Source organism: Lactuca virosa, chromosome 8 (genome assembly GCF_052849685.1).
Source record: "Lactuca virosa cultivar CGN04683 chromosome 8, Lactuca_virosa_CGN04683_v6, whole genome shotgun sequence".
In the NCBI taxonomy this organism is placed as follows: domain Eukaryota; kingdom Viridiplantae; phylum Streptophyta; class Magnoliopsida; order Asterales; family Asteraceae; genus Lactuca; species Lactuca virosa.
In genome coordinates this window covers 31,988,175-32,002,078 of record NC_136433.1, presented here as the reverse complement: position 1 = coordinate 32,002,078, position 13,904 = coordinate 31,988,175, and the positions used below count along the sequence as shown (strand labels likewise).

The 13,904-nt window shown below is 33.2% G+C and overlaps 2 protein-coding genes across 2 annotated transcripts; one reads left to right on the top strand and one right to left on the bottom strand.

Annotated features, from left to right (window-relative positions):
• Nucleotides 1–1,534: 1,534 nt before the first annotated feature.
• On the top strand, nt 1,535–3,397 carry LOC145133385 (thioredoxin H-type-like). The gene is made up of 5 exons (XM_079068328.1): nt 1,535–1,714; nt 2,001–2,042; nt 2,206–2,334; nt 2,872–2,994; nt 3,141–3,397. Exons 2-5 carry the CDS (start codon nt 2,022–2,024, stop codon nt 3,288–3,290), a joined length of 423 nt encoding a protein of 140 aa, XP_078924454.1. The 5' UTR covers nt 1,535–1,714; nt 2,001–2,021; the 3' UTR covers nt 3,291–3,397.
• A 1,754-nt stretch (nt 3,398–5,151) lies between these two features.
• On the bottom strand, nt 5,152–8,415 carry LOC145133137 (serine/threonine-protein kinase AtPK2/AtPK19-like). The gene is made up of 7 exons (XM_079068070.1): nt 8,318–8,415; nt 6,709–7,540; nt 6,437–6,519; nt 6,205–6,325; nt 5,880–6,053; nt 5,650–5,757; nt 5,152–5,560 (listed from the first exon to the last, which is right to left on the bottom strand). Exons 2-7 carry the CDS (start codon nt 7,294–7,296, stop codon nt 5,264–5,266), a joined length of 1,371 nt encoding a protein of 456 aa, XP_078924196.1. The 5' UTR covers nt 7,297–7,540; nt 8,318–8,415; the 3' UTR covers nt 5,152–5,263.
• Nucleotides 8,416–13,904: the final 5,489 nt, after the last annotated feature.

The window sequence follows — 13,904 nt, the reverse complement described above, 5'->3', positions numbered from 1 at the left end:
ATCAAGTAATTTGTACCCGATCCAAACATATTGCACTAGACCTCCACTTTGTTAAAGAACATGTTGAAGCCAAAGATCTTCAAATTAGTCATGTATCCTCGGTTAATCGACATGCAAATATCTTCACTAAACCATTCCATAAAGATCGATTTCGTTCTTTGTGTCACAAACTTCAAGTTCGTCCCGCACATGAGCTTGATGGGGGTAATAATGATATACAATTTCAAGTTCAACACAGATGTGTATTTGTTTTACCATGTGTCATAGACTTAGTCTAGTCAAAGTAGTGTAGCCTTATATTTAGGTTTCAGTTGTACTTTCCACTGTACAAATACCTCATGTATTTCATTGTAACATTCATCAATTCAATACAAAAGAATTACTTTGGGTACTTCTGGATTTATATACAAAATTGGTGTGTTGTTAACAAATAAAACATAAGAGTAAGGATCATACACGATGATGGAGAGAGGAACAGTTACTCCGATTGGAAGGCTGCTGCCACGATTGAGATTTGGAGATGGGAATAGATGATGATGCTTACATCATATAAGAGAGCTCGCTTGGGGAAGATAAATTTTTGGCAGGACTAGAACCCTTAACTTTTGACTTTTGACTAAGAGACATTTATGATCTATCCGTCAACTTCTGGAACCGTTAGGCCAAATACTCTTTAGTTACCGGACTGCAATCTATTGTTACCGGTGGTTTGTGTGATATTAATAATGAAAATTTAATTCGGCAATGCGTAATATAATTGGTTTCATTATGGTAATAATAACAAGAATAGTAATGATAACTCAATAGTGAACAATTGAAAAACAATAATAAATTTAAAATGACAATTGTAAATTGAAATAACTATGGCTAAATGAAAATAATAATAATTTTTAGAGTAAATTACATGAATCGTCCCTAAGGTTTAGGATAATTTGCACGTTTGGTCCCTAACTTATTTTTTTAACTTGAAAGGTCCCTACTATTTGTTTTTGTTACGCGCTTGGTCTCTGTCTTACCTAAAAAGACTATTTTACCCTTGATTTTTAATTTATTTAAATAAACACACTCAACCCCACCCCTTCACTTTACCTTACCTACCCCACCATTTTTCTCTATTTAAATAATAGTCTTTTTAGGTAAGACAAGGACCAAGCGCGTAACAAAAACAAATAGTAGAGACCAAACGCGTAACAAAAATAAATAGTAGGGACCTTCCGAGTTAAAAAAATAAGTTAGGGACCAAACGTGCAAATTACCCCAAACCATAAGGACCATTCGTGTAATTTACTCTAATTTTTAATAAATAGTAATCTAATATAAACTTTAAATTTTGAACGTCTTTTTAACAAATTCAATTATCTGTTTTTTCAGGTACTGTGCATTGTAATCCAAAAACCGAAGATTTAAAATATTAGTTGATTAAATTGGAAAAAAAAAAAAAAAAAATCTAATTGAGGTAACTAAAAAAAATTTATTGTTTGATTTTTCAATTTGGGATATTTTGAAAACCATAAGCATATATATGTATAGCATGAATTCAAAAGTTGGTTAATTTGCCCAAAGGAGGGCGGGCTTTCATTTGATTGCGATTCAAACAAATCAATCTCCTTGACGATCGGGGATTTCTTTTTCTTCCTTGGGTTCTTTTTCCCATGATTTTCCTTTTCCAAGTCATGTTGGAGGACCAAATATATATGTTTTACAAGATCCGCAGGTGTTATTCGTCTCCTTCTTCCCTTAATACGATGATAATTTGCGACACTTTGTATACATTTTTGGGATTAGATTAATCCGGACGGTTTATTGTTTTGTTTTGATGGTGGTGGTTCATGCGCAATACCTAAACCAAATGATTTCATATTACGAATCTTTTTTTTTTCTTTTGTTTCTGAAGGATCCCAGAAATCTTGAAAGAACTTTTATGCATCCTTCAATGCCCATAACATGTTTGTAGAAATGACCAAGTGAATATGAAGATTATCTGATATGTAACATTTCAGGTAACTGCTGTGGCTTAATCAATGGGAAATTGCTGCAAATCGGTAATGTTCTGTTTTTGATGTCGTTTATGTGCACAACCCTTTGTATATGCGGTTCATCTTACCTGAGTTTTTTGTTGTAGAATTTAGTATTAAAAATCTGTAATTATTGTTATATTCAAACTCAGAATATGCTTATTATTAAGAAAACGAAACTCGATGGCAGTCCTCCAAAACCGGATTTAAAAACAAACAATCAACAACAAGTCCACTCGCAAGCGGAAAGGTTGCCCTTATAGAAACCCTAGAAAAATGGGAAGAAAAACTATCCGAAGCAAACAGAAGAGGGAAGATGGTTCGTCATTTCGCTTGTTGATATTTTCATGAGTAATTTACATTTTTGGTCCGTATAGAATTTTTTTTTGTAATTTTTGTCCCATAAGTTTTCTCTTGTAATTTTGGTCTTCAATTTTTTTTGAAACAAGAACAAAACCGTTGCAAAAAGTTCAAAATATGACCGAAATTGCAAAACAAAACTTTTTGGTACCAAAATTGCAAAATCCAGGGACCAAAAATGCAATTTTTTTCAATTTTAGTCTCAAAAAAATTTCCCTTTGCAATTTTGGTCCTTATTTGAAGTTTTTGGTATTTGTTTCAAGTAATATGACTATATTTTTTTGACCAAATTGCAAATCAGCTATATACGAAGCAAAAGTTCTCATTTCACTTGTTACAGAAACCTTAAATAAGGACCAAAATTACAAGAGAAAACTTATCGGGGATAAATTGCAAAAATCAACTATACCAGGGACTGGGAATGTAATTTACTCGATGACATATGAAAACTGTTTTTTAAACATAATTTTTTTTTTAAAAAAAAAAAAAAAAACAGGTTGTGGTGAATTTTAGTGCATCTTGGTGTAGTCCTTGTAGGGTGATAGCGCCTGCATTCTCCAGTCTTGCTGCTAAATATGAGTCACTTGTGTTCTTGACTGTGGATGTTGATGAGCTGTCTGTAAGTAATTAAGTTTCATAATTCATATATATGATGCTGATTGTAACACTTATTTTTTAAAGAAAGATTCCAAGTTAAAATCATAAGATTTTACTATTTGAAGGGTATGTTAGACATTCTATAAAAGCACGTAATGTGTTTTGCAGGAGTTTAGTGCATCATGGGACATTAAAGCCACGCCGACTTTCTTCTTCCTTAAAGATGGGAGACAAGTAGATAAACTTGTAGGGGCAAATGTGGAAGAGCTTATAAACAAGACGGAAGCTTTTGCTGCTGCTAACTATCAACAAAGATGAAGAAATTAAAAAAAAAAAAATTTACTTGGTTTTTATATTGATGATTTACTAAATCTGTGTGTATTTGTTGTAGGAATGAGAGTTGTAGTTTGTGGATTAATTAATAGATGTACTTTTCATCATTTAATGGAACTATGATATGTTCTAAAAGTATCTTTCTTAGGGTGTTTAGGATTGAACAAAAAATTGTTTTTTTAAGTGTTTATTAGCCTAAAAAATGTTTGAATTAGCTAATGTAGTAGCAAAACAAAATTTTTTTAAAAAAAATTGTTTGATAAAAATGCTTATTGGATTAAAATGAAGGCATTATTATCATTTTATCTCAAGAAGCTATTAGTCATTTTTGAAAAAAAAATCAAATCAAATGGGAATAGTTTTTCAAAAATTCTTTGTTAGTGATAGCAAAAAGAGGTTTTAAAAAGCCATCTTGGCTTTTTGTATTTGCAAATGCTCATTTAGGCTTATAATTGTGCCAAAAAGTCGATAAGTTAATAAGTTTTTAAAGAACTCAGTCCCAAACATTGCTATGTTTTGATAGTGTTGAAAACTACAATTACCAACATTTATTTATAGCTAAAGAGACATTCTAGAATATAGGTTCCGTTAAAATTAAAATTTGCAAAGACTGTCCTCAAAGATTACCTTTAAAGTATCATTGATACAAAAACATTATCAGTTTTACCTAAAAGTGTTTTAGATATTCAATTAATAACTAAATTGTTTTCTTAAATCAACATTTTTTTTAACATAGTAAGAAACAACAATAGTAATAGCAATGCCCAATCTCATAACAATGGGTAAGAGGTAATAGGTAGGCAGCCAAAACTTTTTCTATAGACGAGCGTACAAAGAGGCACGGACTAGTGGTAGGTGATTTGACGATGAAACGTTAGCCTACAATGAAGAAAAATAATCAATGGTATATGATTATTGATATATATATATATTTTTTTTTAATACAAGCAACAACAAACAAATAATGGGAAACATGGGTGAGCATAAAAATATCAAATAAATGGACAAATAGGAAGAGCAGATACAAGCACTAAAGTTGGAAGTTGAACTAGCATAAAAAATTAAAAAGTAAACGGAAGACAAGATTAAGAGGGTGTTTGGATAAAGTCATCCTTAACAGCCTTTTTCTTATGGAGCATAGACCCTAGCCATTTGAAACTCACTCTCATTACTTGTTCACTAACTAGAAAGGTTACCCCCGCTACGCGGGGGCCAGAAGCTTTCAATGTTGTTTCCGAATTGATAAATATGACAGACATAGAAAGTGCAAAGATGAAAAGTCCGGACTTTGCCCCGGACAAAAAATGTAAAAGTTTTGACTGCAAGGACCAGAAGTGTGAAAATGGCTAAAGAATTAAAGGGGTAGGAATTAACAACTTTTTAGAAAAGGGATCAAAGTTGTCAAACCGTTAAAGTTTTGTGGCCAAACTTTAAATATTAAAAGGTTCCAAAAAAGTGTAAAAATATTGATTGCAAGGACCAAAAGTGTCAAAATGGGTAAAGAATAATGACCAAAGTTGCCAAAAAAATCCAAATTTAGTATTCCTAACTTACAACAATAATACAGGGACCAATTCTGCCAAAAAAATGGGAAGTTGAATGGAACACAAACAAAAATACATAAATAAATTAATTAAAGAAGTACAGGGACCGGATATGTAAATCAAGGGACCAAACTTGGACAAAATATCCCAAGTTTACTATTCCTTTCTCCACAACTTTAATATATATAATAATATGTAATTCTACCCCTTCACCATTTCACTACCCATTGAGATTGCAACTTTGAGCATAGCCTTTGTTCCCCCATCGATTAACTAATATCACACTGATTGAACAAAGTGAGTACCGAATAAAAGTAATGTATATCACTAAATTAAAATTGTCATAAATGCAACAACATAACAATAAAAAATTAATTTAAATACTCAAAATTACATTTAAAAAAACTTTTGGAATCATTCATTCCTGTGTAGGAAAGGATCTGCAGGCCTGACATAAGTAAATCCCTTAAACGGGTTCTCCTTACATTTGGGACTCGCAGAAGGGGAATCCAGAAGCGGGGGCAAATTTGTCCAACACTCTTCAAAATTCGCAATGCATTGCTTCCCAGCTACTTGTGGAACAAAACTTGGCTTTATTTCTCTATCCTCCAGTTTCCTCCAATTAATCACTTTAAACCAACCATGTTTTTTTATCTCATCGCCTCCACCTGTCCCACTCCCAAGTCGCCTGCTTGAATCCTTCTGTAACAACTATTTTTTTTTTTTTTTTTTTTTTAAAAACACCATTATTAAGCAACAACTATAACACAAGTATATAATATTACGAATTACGAGATTACCCCTTTCAAAAGCGAATGTGCTTCACTTGACAAGAATCCCGGAAGCTTTATCTTGTCCTTGACTATTTTCTCCTGAATTTTCTGTCTGTTTCCACCTCTAAACGGAGGCTGCAATGCAAAGACACAATGTCCAAACAGAATTACATTATTACCCTCACGCTAAAAGTAAGGGGAATTTAATAGTAAAATTTATTAAAAGTAATTAAGGGTGACAGCACACTGACACCAACCTTTCCGGTAAGCATTTCATACATTAAAATTCCAACACTCCACCAATCAGCCGCCTTATCATGGCCCCTCCCTTGTACAATTTCAGGTGACATATATTCTAATGTCCCACACATGGAATTTGACCTTGTGCTTTCATCAAATTGCTTTGCTACCCCAAAGTCAGTCAACATAACCTGAATAATAATAATAATTCAATAAACTTAAACCAAAACATTTTACCACAATAATAACCTATTATGCCTCATGAATCATGTACACCATCGTTTTAATTGTAGACAACAGATCCCTAAACTCAATATATAAAAGAGAGGATGAGGATCTTACATGCCCCTCAGCATCTAGAAGAATATTTTCAGGTTTCAGGTCCCTGTGCATTATGCCATTAGCATGGAGATGCGAAACAGCAGAAACTATCTCAGCAGTGTAGAAACGTGCCAGGTCCTCCCTGCAGATGCAACAGAATGTTTGATCCTCTCAAATAATTGCAACATCATCAAACATTAAATTTTATCATTTTCTTAATTTTAATGTTGTCTCCCTTTTGGGCAACACATACCTGAACAACCCTTGCCTATACAGTTGAAAGAAAAGGTGGCCCCCATTCACAAAATCAAGAACAAGGAACAATCTATGTTTGGTCTGCATACACATAATGACAGAAACCAAAAAAAAAAACATTAGGGATAGATGATACAATCTTTATGTGAAGGTGACCTTTAGAATTTGATTTAAGGACATTGGAAAGAATAAGTTCTTTTTTTTTTCTTTTATAACTTTTTTTCATTTGTCATTTTTTTTGACTTTTTGTACAGAGTAAATTTTTTTTACCTGGAATGAATATTTGAGTTGTACAATAAACGGATGGTCAACTTTGGTCAAAATATCTCTTTCTGCTTTCATATATTCAGCATGATCTTTCTCAAAAATCCTATCTTTACGCATGACCTTCATTGCAAAGATTTCGGATGAACCATGTTTTCTGACTTGATAAACTTTTGCAAATGCACCTTGGCCAACCACTTTCAAGATTTCAAAGTCTTCAAGTCCCACACTTTTTATTTTTACTAAACTACCATCATCATCATCATCATCATCAACAAAAGAAGCTTCTTCGAGTTCTTTTAAAGCCATTGTACTTACAGTGATACCCTCAACAAGATCATATTCAGTCTCGTGTAAAGTGAGTGTGCTAAGCTTCATGGACTGGTTTGTAAAAGTTGTGGGACCCACTAATGAATGGGATCGGCTACAAATTACTTCTGGCTCATCGTATACTAATCCATTTGTGTTGGGTGCAGAAGGTAGTTGAGGTGGCGCACCAAATACATCAGAAAAGTCAAAGTCAAGCTCAACATGATGATCTACAGTCTTCCTTGTGGTGTTTCCGGTCATTTGCAAACATTGGGAAGCAACCATTTTCCAATGTTTGAGATGATGTGGGTATACAGCAGGTGGAATTTCAATTCTTCACTATCGATCTCTAAATTGATGAAAGGCACTTCACAGAGAACAGGAGGGTTAAGTATAGGACTGGAGTCCCAGAGAATCTTGAAAATAGGCAAATAAGGATCCAGAAAGGGAAGTTGTTCTTGTTTCCCGCTTCACAGGAAACAGACGATGTAGCAATGCTTCTTGAAATCATGAAGATCATGCAGTCAAACTGTAGTTTTCAGGAAAGAATTCATTTTTCAGGGATTCACAAATTGTAAGTTGATAAACAAGTACAGCTGGTTAATTTAACTACACGAATCTTCTTTTAAGAAAACCAGAAAACAGAAAGAGTCCACTAAAAGGTCACTAAAGACTTCCTTCAGGCAAATCCCAATAAACTGGAATAAAGATTTCCTCTAAAAGATCAAATAGAGGGAAAAGGACGCTTGTTTGAGACTTCCTTTTATCAAAATTAAATACAGTAAATTCAAGATTCTTCTTTCCCGACAATTATCAACAAATTCATCATGTACTTGAATCTATCATACCGAATTAGAAAAGCATAATACAACGGAGATAGCATAAAACATCTTGACAAAACCAAGATAACATATTTGCGAATTCAAAATTAAAGAATCAAACAACCAAACAAATCTCCGATTTATCAACTGCCAGCGAGAAAACAGCTTTCGGACTCATAATTGAACCCAACGCACATCGATCACTAATTCTACATCAAAATTCAAAACCACTACCATCCTTCAAGCAATTAATTTCACACAAATAACATATCACTATAGATCAAAAAAGGCAAAAGGAAAAGGAAAATTCCTCACAGCATTAAAATTCTACATGCAATAACGCAACATTAAACCCTAAATCCAACAACAAAACTCCTCAAAAACTGAACATCGAACAGCAAAACCATAACAAGTACAGAAAAACCTTCGATTACGATGTTTAAACACCAAACATTGAAGGTGATTTTAATCGATTTCCGTCTTACCTGGAGAGATCGCCGAGGGGATTCGCTGTAAAAGAAAAGCTGTTCACAAAAGGAAGGAAAAATATAGAATATTATCGATTTGCCGCTTATAACTGACTTAAAAATAAAAATGAATAAATAAAAACAAAAAATAAGGAAATGTATGACGTGGCAAATTTTGATTGGAACTTAAAGAATAACGTCCAGCTTATGATGTGACGTTACATTCACGCATTTTCTGGTGGTTTATTTTGTGGCTTGTGAGAAAGGAAGTCGTTTTGGTCACGGCGAAGCAATTACTTTGAGTGAATTACACAATTAGTACTTGGAGTATTGTTCAAATAACACATCTCAGTTTTTGTATGATTCATTCACTTTCTTGGTCAATTATGTGCTAGATCAATGTAGATGTTATATTACAACAAATCATTTGGTATTGGTTTTTTATTATATTTAGTTATATATTCATAACTAAAACTAAAAATATAAGAATAGGAGGTTGTTTGCATTGTAAAATTATGAAATGATCAAAATGTATATTTAAACAAAAGTCTAGGATGATTTCTGCCATTCTGGCTAATTTCATAAACTTTGCGCCTTTGCGATGGGCCTGTGGATATGCTCTTGTTTTATTCGAATCTATTTATGGAACCAAACTTTATTTTATACTACAAGATGGTCATTGTAGGTTATTATAAAATTTGGTTTTCCAATCTATTAATGGAACCGAACTTTATTTTATACTACAAGATGGTCATTGTAGGTTTATTATGAAATTTGGTTTTTCTTGTAGGTTTGATGATCCATCAGACAAATATGTATCGAATGACAATCTTAAGTATTTTTTTTTTAAATGTTTTTACTTTTTATTAGTCATTAACACCTCACCACTCAACCCTACCCCTCTCGTTGAACCCAACAAGCTTCTCCGGCCATCTTCTTTTTAAACCTAGCCAATGATGATTAGGTGTCGGGGTGAGTGAGAGGGTAGGTGGTGGTGTCGTTTCATTGCATGCAATTTTTGGTGAATCATTAGGTCAAGATGTACTCAACTGATCATAAGAATATCTGTTAGGCGTGTCAGACCCAACAAATAAAGGGGTACGATACACTCCAAAAGAATCCCACTATATTGCACTAAAAGGTAGAACAAGGCAAGCAGGGTCGGTCCACTGAGACACGGGATAATTAGTCTATACCTCTTTGCGCAAGGTACTATGGTCACCAACAGTAAAGAGGGGGGTTTAGAATGAAATAATTAAAACAAACAATTAAAAACACAAGTAATCAACTAAAAGAGTGAATTAAATTCAGAAATTGTAAGGAATCCAACCTCATGTATGACAACTTAGCAATGTGATTCCAAGATAATATGATATTTGCTCAATTCTATCTAAGTTGGTACTTGAAAGTGTTAACAAGCTCTAACACTTCCCATTCACCACATTAATTAACCAAAACAAGCTCTTTGATTAACCCTCACCTTACTAACATTATCTAAACACACTCTTAGAATTAGATTGAAAGATTGCATTAAACTTTATGTGAATGTTCCCAACAACACCCAATACTCCTCACAAGCTCGGGAGCGTAAGAGTGTGTGAATAAGATTTACACTAAATTCATTCAATGGAAATCGGTTTAGTGCTTGTTACTTGTTCAATTTCACAAAACAATTACAGATTTTGTAAAACAGATAACTTGAATGACCTAACCCTAATTCAAATGGCTAATAAGAATCACAATTAGAATCAAACATTCGATTAAATCAAAATCAAATTCACTAGATAGAAATTAAAAGCAAACATCAAGTCATATGATTGAAATCAAAACTAAGAAGTCAAGACATAACGTTGGAGAAATTAGGGTTCTAGCCACACATGGCTAGAACAAGATCACAAGAATAAAAGATGGAAATAATGTGCAATTACAACTTACAAATAAGAGAAATAATGTTTCCAAATGATAAATGATCAAATCCTTGCAAAAACCTTCGAAATCCCCTCTCAAAATGTGCTCTGATATGTTCTGTATGTCCCCAAATGACCCAATTTCCGTAATATGAAAGATAGGAAAAACTGCCAAAAGTTGGTTTTTGGGTCGAACACGGCCCGTGTTAAAATAGGTTAAACTGACACGACCCGTGTTCAGCAGCCAACACGGCCCGTGTTGATTTGCACTAAACTGACACGGCCCATGTTCAGCATGGTCAACAGCTCCCATTTTGTTCAACACGGCCCGTGTTGATTTTGTAGAGTAAATCCAACACGGCCCGTGTACCCCTCTGACTCCGAATCCAAACTTGATTTTTCCAACTTTTTCGTTCTTCGCCCAATCATCCCGAAATCTTCACCAATGCTTCCCGGCACCTCCCAAAGCGCATTCCAAGCTCCGGTTTACCTGAAAAAGACATGAAAGTGTGCAAATAAGGTTGTTCTAGAGACTAACATGAATATTATAAAATGCAAGAAAAAGGAAGAACAATTATGCTAAATAGATGCATGAAATGGGACTAAAAGGTGTGCAAAAAGGTGCACAAATTGCACCTAACAATATCGGTGAAGATAAAATTTTGTAAGTGAATCGTGTTGCCAAAGAACAAAGTTCGCATGAGTTAGACTCGATTTGGATTGACGAGATCTCAAAGCACTCATGACAAATCATGAGGAAGTCGTGAAAAGATCCTAGTGAGGCCTTATCATTTTGTTTTCTCACTTAGTTTTTAAGATTGTGATTAATACGAGTTTAAAACTGAAAATAAATTAAAAATTGTAGGATATTGTGTTGAACACGGGTCTTAGTGAGAAAATGAAAATTAGTTTTTTCTCTTGTAAAAATACAACTTCTTTACAACCATTTTAGACACACAAGAAATTATATTTAGTCCTCTCCTCTTTTCCCTTTGCTACCATAAATGTAACGCTCGGGCCTAAAAAGGTTCGATGGTTTTAAACAACATATGTAGTAGTTGTATCATGGGAACAAACGTTTGGTTGCAGACGAATTGTTTTAAGGACATTATATCGAACACATGTCAAACCATTTTCCATCGGTTGTTGTTCTTTCATGCATTATTGTAACAATATTCTTACATAAAGTTCCAAGGGATCTTCAAATGTTATATAGTTTTCGATTGAGTTTGTAACACCCACATTCAGTGAGTGATGTGGAAGTGTTGGGGGTGAGTGTCAGTTGGAGAAAAGGTGGCTGCTTTTTGTGGTAGGAGGCAAAGTTCAGGTGGTAAATGTGCAAGGCAAAGAAAGTTTCCTTTAGAAGATGTTATTGTGGAATGTGGATAACCTTCCTTGCGTTGCTCACACCAGTTTGGGATGATGAACCACTTGAGCGACCTTGAGAAGCCATTACACAAAATCGTGATGCTCCAAGAGAAGAAAATAAATAGAAATAAGTGAAAGTGAGTGCATATGTATGTAAGGATTCAATTTAATCTAAATATTTGCCAACTTGGATCATATGTGAAAGCTATGAACCAATAAAAATCTACATACAACTAATAATAATATAGAGAGAAAACGGTTAGGGTTACACTGTTAATGGAAAACTATGTTGAGACAAAGGAAAGTAAATAACACTATAAATAGGAAAGTCATATAGGGTTAACCTAGCTAAAGGGATACACATAAGGCTCAATACAAAAAGAGACTAAATAACTTATTATGTTAATATGTAAACTAATAACAATCTACAGAGAACTAATAATAATATAAAGAGAAAACAGTCAGGTTTACAATGTTAATGGAAAATTGTGTTGAAACAAAGAAAAGTAAATAAGACTATAAATAAAAAAGTTATCTAGGGTTAACATAACTAAAGGGCTAAACATAAGGCCCAATACAAAAAGAGCACAAATAACTTATACTAATTAATATCCCCTTACAAACTCACAATGCGGTGGAAACAAGCATTGAGAGTTTGTCTTTAAAGAAACAAAAATGAGAAGTTGAGTGTGCCTTAGCAAAAATTCACATCTGCAACCAACCAAACAATCTACATTGTAGTAGCGGCGAAAATTTTTCATCTAAGCAGCAATACCAAACAATCTTCAAGAGAAGCAGGTAAATCAAACAACTTACACGAAAACATCCAAAACCAAACAATCTACACGAAGCAGCCAAAACCAAAACAATATGCACAGAAGCATCCAAAACCAAACAATTTGCATAAAAACAGCCAAAATCAAACAATATGCACGAAAGCACCCAAAACCAAAAAATTTGCACGAAAGTAGCTAAAACCAAACAATCTACATGAAAACAGGTAAAACCAAACAATATACACAAGCAGACAAAACAAAACGATATGCATGAAAGCTACTAAAACCAAACAATCTGCATGAAAGCAGGCAAAACAAAACAATTTGCAAAAAAGCAGCCAAAACAAACAAACAAATCTAAAGATATTATCGGAAGTATCACAACAAAGAAAACCAAATATGCAAATATGCATTGTACTAAACTAATTTAACCAATCCTTCTTATTCTCTTTCCATCCCTCAAACTCACAAGGGTAAATAGCACAAAAAACACTAAGTTTACACCAAAATTCTAATTTGACATTGTGTTTTTTTTTCTCAAATTTAACACTGTATTTTCCAAATTTTACAATTCTGACCACTTGACCGGTCAACCAGGTTACCTGCTGACGTGTCAAATTTGATGACATGGCATGCTGACGTGTCAAATTTGAATTTTTTTCACAAAAGATACTAAGTTTTTATTTTTTTCAATTTTGACACTAAGTTTAATTTTTTTTTTAATTTTGACACTCTATTTTTTTGTTCCAAATTGAAAATATTTTTTTCTAATTTTATTCAATGTTAACCATTTTCCATTTGAAACCGTATAAATATATATTTTTTATTACATTTTAAACAATATAAATACATTTTTTTCGTTTAAAAACCATATTTTTATACAAATACAAGGTTTTTTTTACATTCAAAGCATAATGTTATGCATAAATATGTGTTAATTATCATGAGAACCGAACTAATCATAAGCTTCGAATAAGATGTTACAATTTCACGGGTTGCAAACCTAACTTCTGGACATTAATAGACTACACGCCTCCAAACCTCCAAACTCATTTTAAAGTTGTGTGTTTAATATAAAATACGGTTTTTATATAACTAATATATATTTATACATAAAATTATGGTTTGAATGTAAATAAAACCTCGTTCAAGAGATGATATCTGCTATGAAGTTCATGCCTCTAGATCCCCGAGAATATTTGCGGCTTTAATTTTATACAATAAATCTACATTCGTTTTTCCCGTGAACGTGAAGGCAGCAATTGGAAGAAGTTGAAATAGGGAGAATTTTTATCCTTAGTTATATATTTCTTAGAGTAAATTACAAACTGATCGGAAATTTGAAGAAAGATGGGACATGCATTGATCGGATTAGTAAAGGATTGTCTTTGTGATATTGTGGTTCTTACATGTGCTCCTTCACGTAAGTTTTTTCACTGAAATTGATGAAGATGGAACTATTGTAAATTACTTAAAATTAGGAGATACATCTCAAGTGAATAAAAACATTACAAGTTCAAGACCAAAGTAACTTATAACTATTGGATACTTAAA